Raw genomic sequence first — 12257 nt, forward strand, 5'->3', positions numbered from 1 at the left:
CAAATACAGATAGCAATATTCATTTGCTTTTTTATTTTTTTAAAGATTGATGAAAGGCTAATGACCTCTTTATTGGAGCACAAACTTTCCTCATAAAAAGAATGAAGCAAAGCTACTTACTAAGTTAGGAGGCTCTTAGAATTCGAACTAGTAAGGTATAAAGTTGGAATTCTGAGTTTCATGAGTGTGGGCCAGGCTTATTCAAAATCTTTCAAGTCCCACACTATGCATTGGATAGGCAAACTATGGCCTGCCATTGTATGGACCACTACTCTCTTGCAACTTGAGCTGTAAACAAAATGCTTATCGTGAAAACCAGAATGACAGGCCCAATTAACTTATGGACCAAATTTATAAGACCAATGAACAGATCAACACACCATAGCCACACATATTGGGGGCCCATTTAGTAGAGGAGTTTGAGTAATATTGTTTGTATTTTTTTGAGATACGTGTGAGTGAAAAAATGTGTAAAAATACGTGTAATGTTGTTTAAAAACTGAAAATGAATTGTTTAACAACTCTACCAAACGGGGCCTGAAATTCACGGACTACATTAGAGTATCAATTCCCATCATACTTGAGAGAGATTCCTCATTCTAATAGACAAAAATATTTGGGACCCAGAAAGACATTGGTCCCTACTCGACTATTTAAGCCATAGGAGAAAAATGTTGGTCAAGTAAATGCACCTAACTTCATTTCCTTGATAATGTCAATTACTTTTGTTTTTAGGCAAGAATTTATGAACCTAATAAAGCTTGAAATGGTCCCCTTTCAATTTGCACCACACATCCACAACCATCAAATAAAGTTCATTCCTGATAATTATGGTAGAGCACAAAGTTCCAGCAAGGAAATTGGAAGGTATTTTCTATGACTTGAGACTTGAGAGTGGGTAGGGCCACTTTAGCATCAAGAAGCACGTTTTTACCGATCACCGTCTTTTTCCAAAGTGAACTAAACCGAAACATACCAAAGAAATGACCATAACATTTACGGTTAAGGTTTGCACACTAGATGACTCGACTAGACTTCTTCATCTGCTACTTTGTTATCATTTTTGGCTGGTTCTCAAGTTATGGCCAATCTTTCTCCCACACTCGGTCCACTTATCTTTTTGACTGGCTCTCAAGCTATGGCCACTCTTTCTCACACTCTACCCTCAGCCTCAGCACTACCAATCTTGCAACCAAAAACCTTTACTTCCAACTCCATCAAATGCTGTGAGAACCAAAGGGAGACTGTTAAGCTGTCCAATAATGGGTTGGCTACTTTTCCTGAGAAGAATGCTCTTCGTAGTTCAGCTTCTGCTACTGTTCGACCTCCTAGGCCTCGCCGGATAATCCTGGTTAGACATGGACAGAGTGAAGGGAATCTTGATGAGACTGCTTACACACGAATTGCTGATCCAAAGATTGCACTGACAGAGAAAGGAATAGCTGAAGCTGAGGCATGTGGGTTAGAAATTAGAGAGATGATTGAGCGAGACAAAATAGAAAATTGGAAGGTCTACTTCTATGTGTCTCCCTATAGAAGAACACTCGAAACTTTAAAGAGCCTAGCTCGTGGATTTGAGCGCACTAGAATTGCTGGCGTGAGAGAAGAGACTCGCCTAAGAGAACAAGACTTTGGTATCTAATCATATCATCTAAAGCAAAGATATAACACCATGTTTTCAAACCTTCTTTAGAACTCTTGAAAGTATAGTTTGATTTTCAAACATGTATTACCAATTCAATCATGAACTTACCTTCTAACTGTAATTTTTTCAATTCAAAGAGAAATTTCTTGTAATTGATGTTTCACTTGCGCTTATCCATGATAGGCAATTTTCAGGATAGAGAGAAGATGCGATATGAGAAAGCTATCCGCATGCTTTATGGCCGTTTCTTTTACCGCTTTCCCAATGGCGAGTCCGCAGCTGATGTTTATGATAGAATAACAGGTAATTTTGTTACTTGACAATAATCGTCTTGTCAAATTAAAAGAAAAGGTTTTCACTATCTGTATCAGTGCAACAGGGTTCAGAGAAACACTGAGATCAGATATTGATATTGGACGCTTTCAGCCTCCAGGCGACCAAAATCCAGGCATGAACTTAGTGATAGTCTCCCATGGTCTAACACTTCGAGTATTTCTAATGAGATGGTACAAATGGACAGTAGAGCAATTTGAGCAGCTAAATAATTTGGGCAATGGAAAAATAATTGTTATGGAACAAGGCTATGGTGGAAGGTAATCCCTTTTGCCATGTCAACAAATTAAACCATGTTTACATACTACAAATTCCATATATCTTTAGCAGTTGCTATATATCTCCTATTATCTATAGGTACAGCTTATTAATACATCATTCTGAAGAAGAGCTAAGAGACTTTGGATTATCAGATGATATGCTAATGGATCAGGAATGGTAAAAACTAGTATCTTTACATTCCCAAATTCTTGACTGGTGATAAAATCCTAGATATTACAGGTTATTATAGCTATTTTGGCTAACCTTGGTCTTTGTTGGCTTTTGATAAGGCAAAAATTTGCCAGACCAGGTGAACTAAACTACGATTGCCCAATGATGAATTCCTTCTTCACCCACTTCGCTGATGAGGGCTGCAAGACCTGAGTTACGGTACAGTAACAAAATTATTAGCACGTCACAAGAAAATGAAAGCAGGAGCTTTACATCGTTATAACATAAACTAGATAAGCATAGCTGACTAGGTTTTCAGTTAAATCACTACCTCAATGTAAAAGAGGGAATCTCCTCAATGGTCTTGTGTGGAAACCAGAAAACTACTGTTCTCTATTCTTTCCCCCTATACAGCATTAGCTCAGAAAATTGTGAAGTTTATCAAGTCCTTGTGTCTTTGATTAGCGTTTTGATAATTATAACTCGCTCCTGTGGCATCAACGACCATACCAGCAAGTGGTAGACAAAACAACATAGAGATTAAGTCCCTGAATTGAAACTTCCAAGAATGATTCCCCGCTCAAGTACATTAAATCATGTTTACTTTTGGCTACTCAATTAGGTTCAGATGACTAGAGGCAAGCATAAACATGTGAACCGTCAAGTGAAACCGTAATTTGCATTCTTCTATTTCACCCTACTAACAGGATCCAAGATGATGTTTATCAAAAAAAGGATCCAAGATGATATTCTGATGTCTCCTACAAAATGATTCAGTGCATTGCAATAACAATCAGAAAAGACTAGATCTACCAGCCTATTGTAAACATTCTACAAAGTAAAACAGGTAAGTAATCTATTTAATAAGAAAAGAAGGGGGGGGGGCGCGGGGGCGGCGCGCAAGTAATCCATCTGCTCCACATATGCAATCGATGGAAGGAGTACAATATTTTAATGTATAGCTTCATCAGCATTGAAGTGTCATTCAAGAAACATTAATTCACATAAAGTTCTCAGAAATTAACCAAACCAGAAAAACCAGGCAAAAGAATGACACTTACCAGCATTTGCTTCTACAATTATGACTAAATGAGCCTTGTCCAATGGGAATTTACAAATTTCAATCCTTCCTTGCCTAAAGAAAAAGGCACCAGTATAGCATGACCATAATGTAAAACTCAAATATTCCTTATAGACGGACTTCAGAGGTTTGATGCTACCATGCAATAACATGGCCTCAAACACGAGACTTGGTGGTTATAATAGGCAAATACTGGTTTTTGTCATATTGTTCTAATTTTTCGGCAAAAACAGGGATAACTCGTAAATAAAACAAAAATCAAATTCACTTGAAGAAAACGATAACAAAAAGAAAAAAAAAATGAAACTTTTCATTGATTTAATTAATATATTTCAACGGCCAACAAAAGAGGCTACATCGACCAGAATTGGCCACAAGAAAACATATATTTAAAATGGAAAGTCAAAAATGAGAAGCAACCACTAGACTTCACCTAAAATTCAAAAAGAAAAACAAATGAGAGAATGCAAATCCAACAAGTGCTGGAATACAAGGAGAACTGCAGGGTTTGGATGCTTTCCTGTTGAAAATGAAAAAATTTCATCAGGTCCAACATATTTCTGTCTACCTGCAGACACACCCAATGTGATGGAAAAAAAAAAGGGGCACTGGGTACTAACGTTACGAAGGTCTTTTCCTAGGAGATGAATCCTCTTCTCCTTCCCACATTGCAGAAGGATTTGATTTTACATCATATTTCCCTTCTCGTTGGTATTCATATGGGCCTCCTTCTCCGGATCTTCTAGGTATGTCCCCTATTCGGCTGTCAATGCCCCCCCTGTTGAAATCCTTAGGATTCCCTCGGCTGTGGAAATCATCATTATCCTGATAACGAGAATTACGTGCCGCCACAAAACCTTCAACATTATAACGAATCCGCTTAATAGGTTCATCCATATCATTACGTACTCCAACATTACCTGACCGATATTTATAAACATGTTTCCTTCTCTCATCATTGTTGCCACCATACCTTAGGCTGCCTCTACCAACTCCATCCATATCTGACAATCTTCCAGAATACAAAGGTCTGTAGCTCCGCGGGGCATCCACCAATTCAAACCTGTCATGTTGATCAAATCTCCTATCTATAACTGAAGTACGTTGATTGTATCCATGCTCCCTGAAATGACCAACTCCTTCCCTCCTATCTCCAATCCATCTTGAGTTATGAGGTGGGGAACCACGACCTCTTCGCATTGACCTAAATCCTACCACATGATCTGCCAAAAAGCCAGGCCGCTGGTAAGGTGACCGCTGTCTCTGCATCCTGATCTCAGATCTGAAATTAGGGGATTTACTTCTCTGTCTGAAACCTGAATTACCAGAAATAGGAGACCGAGTTCTAGATCTTGATGGAGATTTTGTGCAAAATTGATGCGCATGAGTATTCCCTCTTCTTTCAATAGGAGAAAAGCTTCTCTCTCTCCTGGTTGGAGGATGTGAATGGTTAAAAGAGGAATCACGGAAATTACCAGGTAGTGGCCCATATCTCCCCCTAGGTCCCCTCCCATCAACTTGAGGAACATATCTTACAGACCTGCCCCTGCCAAGAGTCATGCGTCTATATGGGCTGATCTCTCTAGCTGGTCTAACATCCACACGCATACCAAAAGCCTCATCCCTTCCAACTGGTGAACGACTTCTTAGAGACCGATGTGAACCATTTTCTGACACAACATGACGGAAATTCATTGTAGCATGATAATTAGGAGAATGATGACGTTTTTGGCCCCTATAGCTTTCTGAAGGATCAACCCAACGGTCACCTCCCAGATCTCTATTGTAAGCATGCCGAGAGTATCTACCCCTACCAAAGAATTCGGCAGATCCAGATTCCCTTTCAAATCTAGGAGTTAACCCATCAGCATCACTGAATCTGGGAAATAATAAATAAAAATAAGAAATTAGCAAAAAAAAAAATCAGTCTATACCAGCTAATCTAAATGGAATACCAAGCTAATATGAAAGTAAGAAGTCACAGATAGTACCTGCTTCCTTGCAAAGATAGCCTATCTTTTCCAAAAAGCATATCACGTGATGGTCTTACTTCAATACGCGACCGCAGATCCCTCTTAAACACTCCAGATTCAGCCATCCTTGCCTCAGTATCCTCAGCATCAAATCCATCAACACAATCACCATCAATTTTCTTCCAGCTGCTGCCATCTCTAACTCCAGTCTCCGTATCTGAAAAATTTTTATGACACTCCGACTGCTCCCATCCAGACATTTTGAAGTTTATACTAGCTGATTGGATTGCTTTCCTCATATCATCTCCCCTTGCATCAGTCTCATCAATTCTGGTCACCTTGCTGGTACTTACACCAGGTTTGTTGTCCATACTGTCACTTGTCCCAACAACATTGCTTGCATCTTTCCCTGTAAACTGTCCTCGCAAGTAAGGTGTGGTAGTTTTGACAGTGCTTTCCTTTCCAGATCCTGCCTTAGTAACTTCTGTCAATAATGAGACACTAGGATGAGGTTGAAAGCTTGATTCCAGGGTATTCTTCATAACTTGATCACCTTCACAGCTCAAGGTGTTAGTGTTGTCAGACCCATAGTCCACATGTTCAGCTTCTACATCTTCACCATCATAATCTTCCCAAGTATGCGAAATGGATTCCCTGACCTCCCCATCTTCATACTGGGAATCATAATCCATGTCTGGTTCACTTGTTTTTTCAATTCCAGCTAAATGCCCATCATCATGACATACGTCAGAAACATAATTGTTGACCAAAGGTTCTTCTGGAGACACCTTATCAGAAACATTAACAAGATCATCAGAATAACCAGATGGAGCGTGTAACACTGCCACACTTTTTTCAGAGGACTTGGGTTCCCCATTATCAAGATGCATTTGAGAACCAGTTTCAGTATTATCTTCAACAGAAACTTTGCCTTGTTGCACGTTAACATCCACAATCCCTGCAGGTTGACCTCCAACCAGTACAGCAGAGGTGGGCAACTCTACAAAAATGTCAGAAGATTGAGAAGGACCCACTTCATCGGAGTTCGCAGCAGAAATTTTCATTGCATTATCAGAAGACCCAGATTCTTGTAATTGACCAGCCTCCAAGCCAACTACATTGGTCGGTGCAATCCTACTATCAAGAATGGAAGCTCCTTCAGCACCCTCAGCGTCTACACCATTAACATTCTCATTCTCACAGGTAGAATTACAAGGCAAAGCTATGGGCTCCTGCAGATCAACCTTAGTACCAGGGGAAATAATTTCACCTGTCTGAAAACCAGCAGTGTTGTCATCTACACTCTTCATACTAGTAATATCAACAGAAGCTGCATTGCTGTTATCTTCAGATACAAATGTGCTTGTACAATGTTTTGGTCTAGTATGAGTGAACCCTGAACAAAAATCCAAGCTGCCAACCTGATGCAAAGGTAAAGTTTCACTGCTTACTGAAGAGCCAGACGTTACAGACTGGGCTAAAGCATTTCTATCTGCATCAGCAGATGTTCGCAGCCCAAGTGCATCATCAACTGGAACCAAGTCAACAGATCCAGACTTAGGGCTAACACCCTCTAAACTATGAGAGGATTGTGTTCCATGAACTGAAACCAAAGTTGGAGCCAAATCAATCTCAGAAGAAAGTTGCCCTTTCTGCGAGCAAATAGCACTATCGGTATCAGTGCACTGATCCAATTTATGCTCCTCTACATTTAATTTTTCTGTTTCTTGTACCATATCTCTTGAATTAATTGACAGTGTTTCCTTTTCTGCATCACATTTAATGCTTCCAATTTTCTTGTCTTCAGAGTTCCCAGTCCTATCACTACAAGTACTTTTCCCATATTCAGAGACGCCAACAACAACATCAGTCTGAGAACCAGAACTCTGACCATCAAAAGGGCACTCCCACGCATCCATTACTGTATTTAAATCCCAATGCAACCTACCATCTCGTGAAGAGGATTCCTGCATTCCAACCGTTCCCTCATCACTCTTGCTCAAAAGATCCTTTGACGTAGCCATAGAAAGATCCTGCAAGGATGTACCCTCCATTGTATGTCTTTGAGGCAGACAATTTGAGGATGAATTGGCAGTTCTTGAGGAGGCAGCTAGTTCTTCAGCAGGCATGATGGAAGTACAAGAACCACTTCCTTCTTTAGAAATTTCAGCAGAACTTTGGTCTTCCTTGGAAATTCCCTTTGACAAAGAACATGATTCACCATTCTTAAAATCTTCAAAAGCACCCTCACACACAAAAGATTCTTCCATTCCTGAACTCTCCTCAACATGGCCTTCATCTCCTCCAAAACTGTTACTACAGGCAGCAGCTGCAAGTATTGAGATACCAGAGAAATCTTCGGCTTCATCAGCTTTATCACTTGCCCTGACCAGGTTCTTTGCACCAATATCAATTTCGCTATCAACTATTCGACCCAAATCATTCATGGAACTAGAAGCTTTAATTGCAACAGATCGTGATTTGACCAATGGATTGGGATGAAACTCCTCACGCAAATCATTTTTACACTTAAAGAGCAGTCCATTCTCCTCAGAATGTGGAGAAGGGACTCTAGGTGGCGGAGATGGCGATCTGAACATAAATCTCCTTTTCTTGATTGGTACATGTTCTACCTTTTCACTGAAGCGGCACCCAAGAACACTTACACCAAGCTGCCAAATAGATCAGGAAAAGATATTATCACTTCTTATCACACGGGTATTTCTGCTGATAATAAATTGCTGAAAGAATGTAAGAAAAACAAACAGTTTAGCATGTCAGGCTCACCTTCTCAGATTCAGAAACAGGCATGTCCACAGCTTTGGGGTCCTTATTGACTAGCTCTGCAATATTTTTCAAGCTTCTTGTCAGTGATTTCCTAGCTCGCCTTGATGAACTCCTATTTCCTTTCGTAATATTTGTCCAAGTCAAATCAGAGTTGACAAATCTAGTAAGTTCCAAACCAACAGCACCCGGCATGCTACTGGTTGATGGCACCCTCCCATTAACCAAAGGCTTTCCACCGCAGGCTTTACAGGATGCCGTCGCGCCTTGTTTCTTGCTTATCTCAAGAGTAGAGGTAGACACCCCAGTGCAGGAACACAAGCTAATCTGCAAGGCAAAACAAGATTCATCCATATATGTGTTGAAAACCCTTAAACACATCCACAATCATTGTAAATCCATATAAAGTTTCTCTATTTATATCTGAATGACAATGTGTCACGATGCAATGACAAAAAAGGATCCTTAATGCCCACCATTAGAAGGGAGTAATCATTGTTGACTAATCAGAGATGGAGAAAGTCCAGAAGCTTCTCAGACTACCAGCCTGTGAAACATCCAAGGCTTAGGTCAGCACCACGCCCAGCACCAAAATAGTGTAGAAATTTATATTAAAACACTTAAAACAGTCCAAGAAAAATTGTTCACTAATGAGCACATTAATTTGATAACAAGACTCCACAATAATGGCCGCCTTAACTGCAGACTTTGGCTTTCGCCACAGCCAACTGTTGCAATTTGGGACAATGAGTTCTACAGAATGAACAATGAAGAGACCATAGACAAATTTCAGGTAACATAGACACAGGGGCAAACACCCATGTCCTGAAAGAAACTTCTCTTTCATTATCAACAAATTTCCTATCCGATAAAGTGCTGAATCTGAGAAAGACCAGCAGGTAGCATAGACATAGTTTTAGAATAACAATTCCTTGATTCACAATCAACCAGATAGAGACAGAGCTGAACATTGTGACGAACACAAAGAGGGGCTCTATCTCTCTCTCAATTCGTATCAAAATTGCTAGATGCATAATAAAAACAATAACCCTATTTGATTTTTTTTAGCCTACCATCCAGGGACTAAAACCAAATACTCCATCTTTTGATCAAGCAACCCTGGATCGTGGCGGTGGCGGTGGTAGCGGCGGCCTCATTACTACCACTGAAGTCGAGGTCGAAAATTTCTCAAACAAAATTTTAACATAAATTTCATGAAAATCAATGAATCAATTGAAGCTCAATGAGAAGAGAATCGTGCAGATCTAATCAGATCAATGGGGTGTTTAATTTATGACCCACAAAAACCCTATTAAATCTACTCCATACTACAACAATCAATCAGCGTTGATTTGATTTGATTTGATTTGGATTTCATCATCAACGTTTTTCAAAATCCAACGGCTGTGAGAGAGAGTGCAAGATATAGATGACACATTAAACGACGCCGCAGAGATTGTAGGTCGTCCACTCGCACAAAAAGGGCCCTAGATAGATCTAGAGGCAAACCCTAAAAACCCCCATATGAGAGACTTCAGAAAATCTTCAACGAGTTTTCAAACTCCAAAATCCAATACTTTCTTCTCTAGTCCGGTAGATCTTGCAGCGTTCGGCGGCTTCGTCAAGACAAAACCGCACCATCGGCGCTAGGGTTACCTTTTTTTTCCGGCAATCCAAACAACAAAACAACACGATAGAAACACACAAACAAACACATACTATAAATCAAGGCTAGGGTTTCAGTTACCTGAAGAATCAAAAAACAAAATCACCACCTCTTCCTCTTGAAAACACAATCAACCACAAATAAAAACCACAGATCCTTTTGCCGAATCCAACCAAATCGAACCAAACGGCACTCGTGGAAAAACAAAATATCAATCTTCAACAATCTTCAACAACAACAATGACAGAGAGTCAGAGAGAGAGAGGCGCACGAGACTCAGGGCTTGTTTGTTTGTATGTATGAATGAAAATTCTCCTCTTCTTTTTCCTTTCCTTTCTTCCTTTTATAGCGAGAGATTATTCCTTTCCTTCCTCTTCTTCCTCTATGGAATCGAATTGTGATTTGTGAGAGAGAGATAGAGAGAGAGCACCCCTTTTCCCTTCTGGATCTTTCCTCTGCTATTTCCTTCCACAAAACAAAATCATTTTTTTTGTTTTTGTTTTTTTTGTTTTCCTTTTCCAATACGCCAAACCAACGCCGCGCTGCACAAGAGAGAGATCCTTTTTCCCTTCTTTCCTTTCCTCTCCTCTCTTGCCCTTTTTATTTTGTGTGTGTGTGTGTGTGTGTTAATATGAACGCAAAAGCAGAGTTCCTTGACCACGTATTTATGCTATCTTTCATTCCCAAATCACCCTCCGATTTTCGCCCCCTTGTTTCCCTTTCTATCCCTGCCGAAAACTGTGCTAATTGGTGGAGGAGTTGTTGTATTGTGTTTTGGTTTAGGAGTTAGGACTCAATCACCACGAGTCAAACTCGACACCCACACACGCCGATTATGACTCTGTTGGGCAATCCAACGGATCCGGATCCCTTTGCCTTTGACTATTAAGGCATTTTTTAGATATTATTCTATGTACCACTATACAAAGGCCTAAGGGCAATGGGCAATTGGGGCTGGCTTTTTTTATTTGAAAATATATTTCCTATGCTTTTTTTTCTTTTCTTTTCTTTTTTTTTTTTTTTTGGACGAAAGAAGATAGATCTTTCTTTCTAATAAAAGCTCCTTTGGATTCCCTATTTTCTCTAGATAGTGACAAGTTTAATTCATTGCTTTGAAACTATTGGCTTTTTCTTTATTAATTAAAGGGATTTATTATGAGATTTGTATATATATATATTGGGGGTGTTAGTGACATTGACCGAAAATCATCATTATTTTACACCACAATTTGAGTGGGGGGTTAGAAATATAAGTCAATCATCAATTGGCCTAATACGGGAAAATTTTGGGGTTTAGGGACACAAATCATAGATGATCTAGTTCTACCATAATCTCTCAGCTCTATTCAGGAAAAAAAACAAATGAAGGATCCCATATCTTTTTTTTCTTTTTCTTTTTTTTTTTTTATATTACAAGGACCCCATATCTTTGATACAATTGCATTGCATACAAATATTTGATTATTATTATTATTCCAATCATACCGTCACTCCTTTTATTTTGGGTAAAATTGAGTATCATGGTCAAGGTAGAAATCAATAAAATATGTTTAGAAATAATTTTCTCAAATTTGATTACAAGACTTGTAGTTCAGGTTATGTGCTATTAATCCAATTAGAACATGGAATAATATATATATATATATATATATATATGGATTGGGTTAAAATTACATCTGGTGTAATTTTAAATGATATTACACCACTCAATATTTTTTAATTGGATGCGAATATTGACAAATCTACCGTTAGATTACATTATATTTGTATATTCTTCATGCTTGCAAAATTTCGAGGTGATCAAAGATTAATAATCATGTCATCAATCAATTGTTAAAATTCAAATTTTTATAATTTAAAATAATGCATAAAAGATGAATTTATAAATCAAATGGTAAATAGCATCCGATTGATATGAAAATTGGCATGCATGTTAAGAACATATAGAACATGTAATTCAACAGTTGGATTTTCAAAATATAAATTCAATAACAAGTTATTGAGTGGTGTAATTGAATCCAATCCTATACATACATATATATATATATATATATATGTATATTTCTAACCTACAAGACTATATACCATTAAAAGCACATATAAGATATAAGTAAATATATATATATATATATATATATATTTTATCACTTAAAAGAGTAAAAAACAATCAGCAATTTCATTACCCTCTTAAGGAAGGAAGGTTGGTAAAATATCATATCATCATAAGTCAATTCTGTCGTCAATTCCACAAGGGATCACTGATCAAAAAAAAAAAAAAAATTCCACAAGGGATCAATGTTTGTTTTATTGGTCCATACATTATTTTTATTTCGTAAAATATTT

At 38.5% G+C, this 12257-nt stretch overlaps 2 protein-coding genes across 4 annotated transcripts; one reads left to right on the top strand and one right to left on the bottom strand.

Moving 5' to 3' along the window:
* Positions 1-1000: 1000 nt before the first annotated feature.
* Positions 1001-2855, top strand: LOC115971461 (phosphoglycerate mutase-like protein AT74H). Its single transcript, XM_031091394.1, has 5 exons — positions 1001-1634; positions 1829-1948; positions 2025-2238; positions 2336-2416; positions 2530-2855. The coding sequence occupies exons 1-5, from the start codon at positions 1082-1084 to the stop codon at positions 2621-2623; spliced, it is 1062 nt and encodes a 353-aa protein (XP_030947254.1). The 5' UTR covers positions 1001-1081; the 3' UTR covers positions 2624-2855.
* Positions 2856-3781: 926 nt separating this feature from the next.
* LOC115971460 lies at positions 3782-10547 on the bottom strand. 3 transcript variants are annotated; one of them, XM_031091392.1, is made up of 6 exons: positions 9996-10547; positions 8725-8795; positions 8252-8575; positions 5483-8136; positions 4112-5370; positions 3859-4011 (listed from the first exon to the last, which is right to left on the bottom strand). In XM_031091392.1, the coding sequence occupies exons 2-5, from the start codon at positions 8725-8727 to the stop codon at positions 4113-4115; spliced, it is 4239 nt and encodes a 1412-aa protein (XP_030947252.1). In that variant the 5' UTR covers positions 8728-8795; positions 9996-10547; the 3' UTR covers positions 3859-4011; position 4112. The 3 variants fall into 3 exon arrangements, with proteins under 3 accessions (XP_030947251.1, XP_030947253.1, XP_030947252.1); XM_031091391.1 differs by having other exon boundaries at positions 3782-5370; XM_031091393.1 differs by lacking the exon at positions 8725-8795 and having other exon boundaries at positions 3782-5370.
* Positions 10548-12257: the final 1710 nt, after the last annotated feature.

The sequence above is a fragment of the Quercus lobata genome, chromosome 12, assembly GCF_001633185.2.
Source record: "Quercus lobata isolate SW786 chromosome 12, ValleyOak3.0 Primary Assembly, whole genome shotgun sequence".
Classification (NCBI taxonomy): Eukaryota; Viridiplantae; Streptophyta; class Magnoliopsida; order Fagales; family Fagaceae; genus Quercus; species Quercus lobata.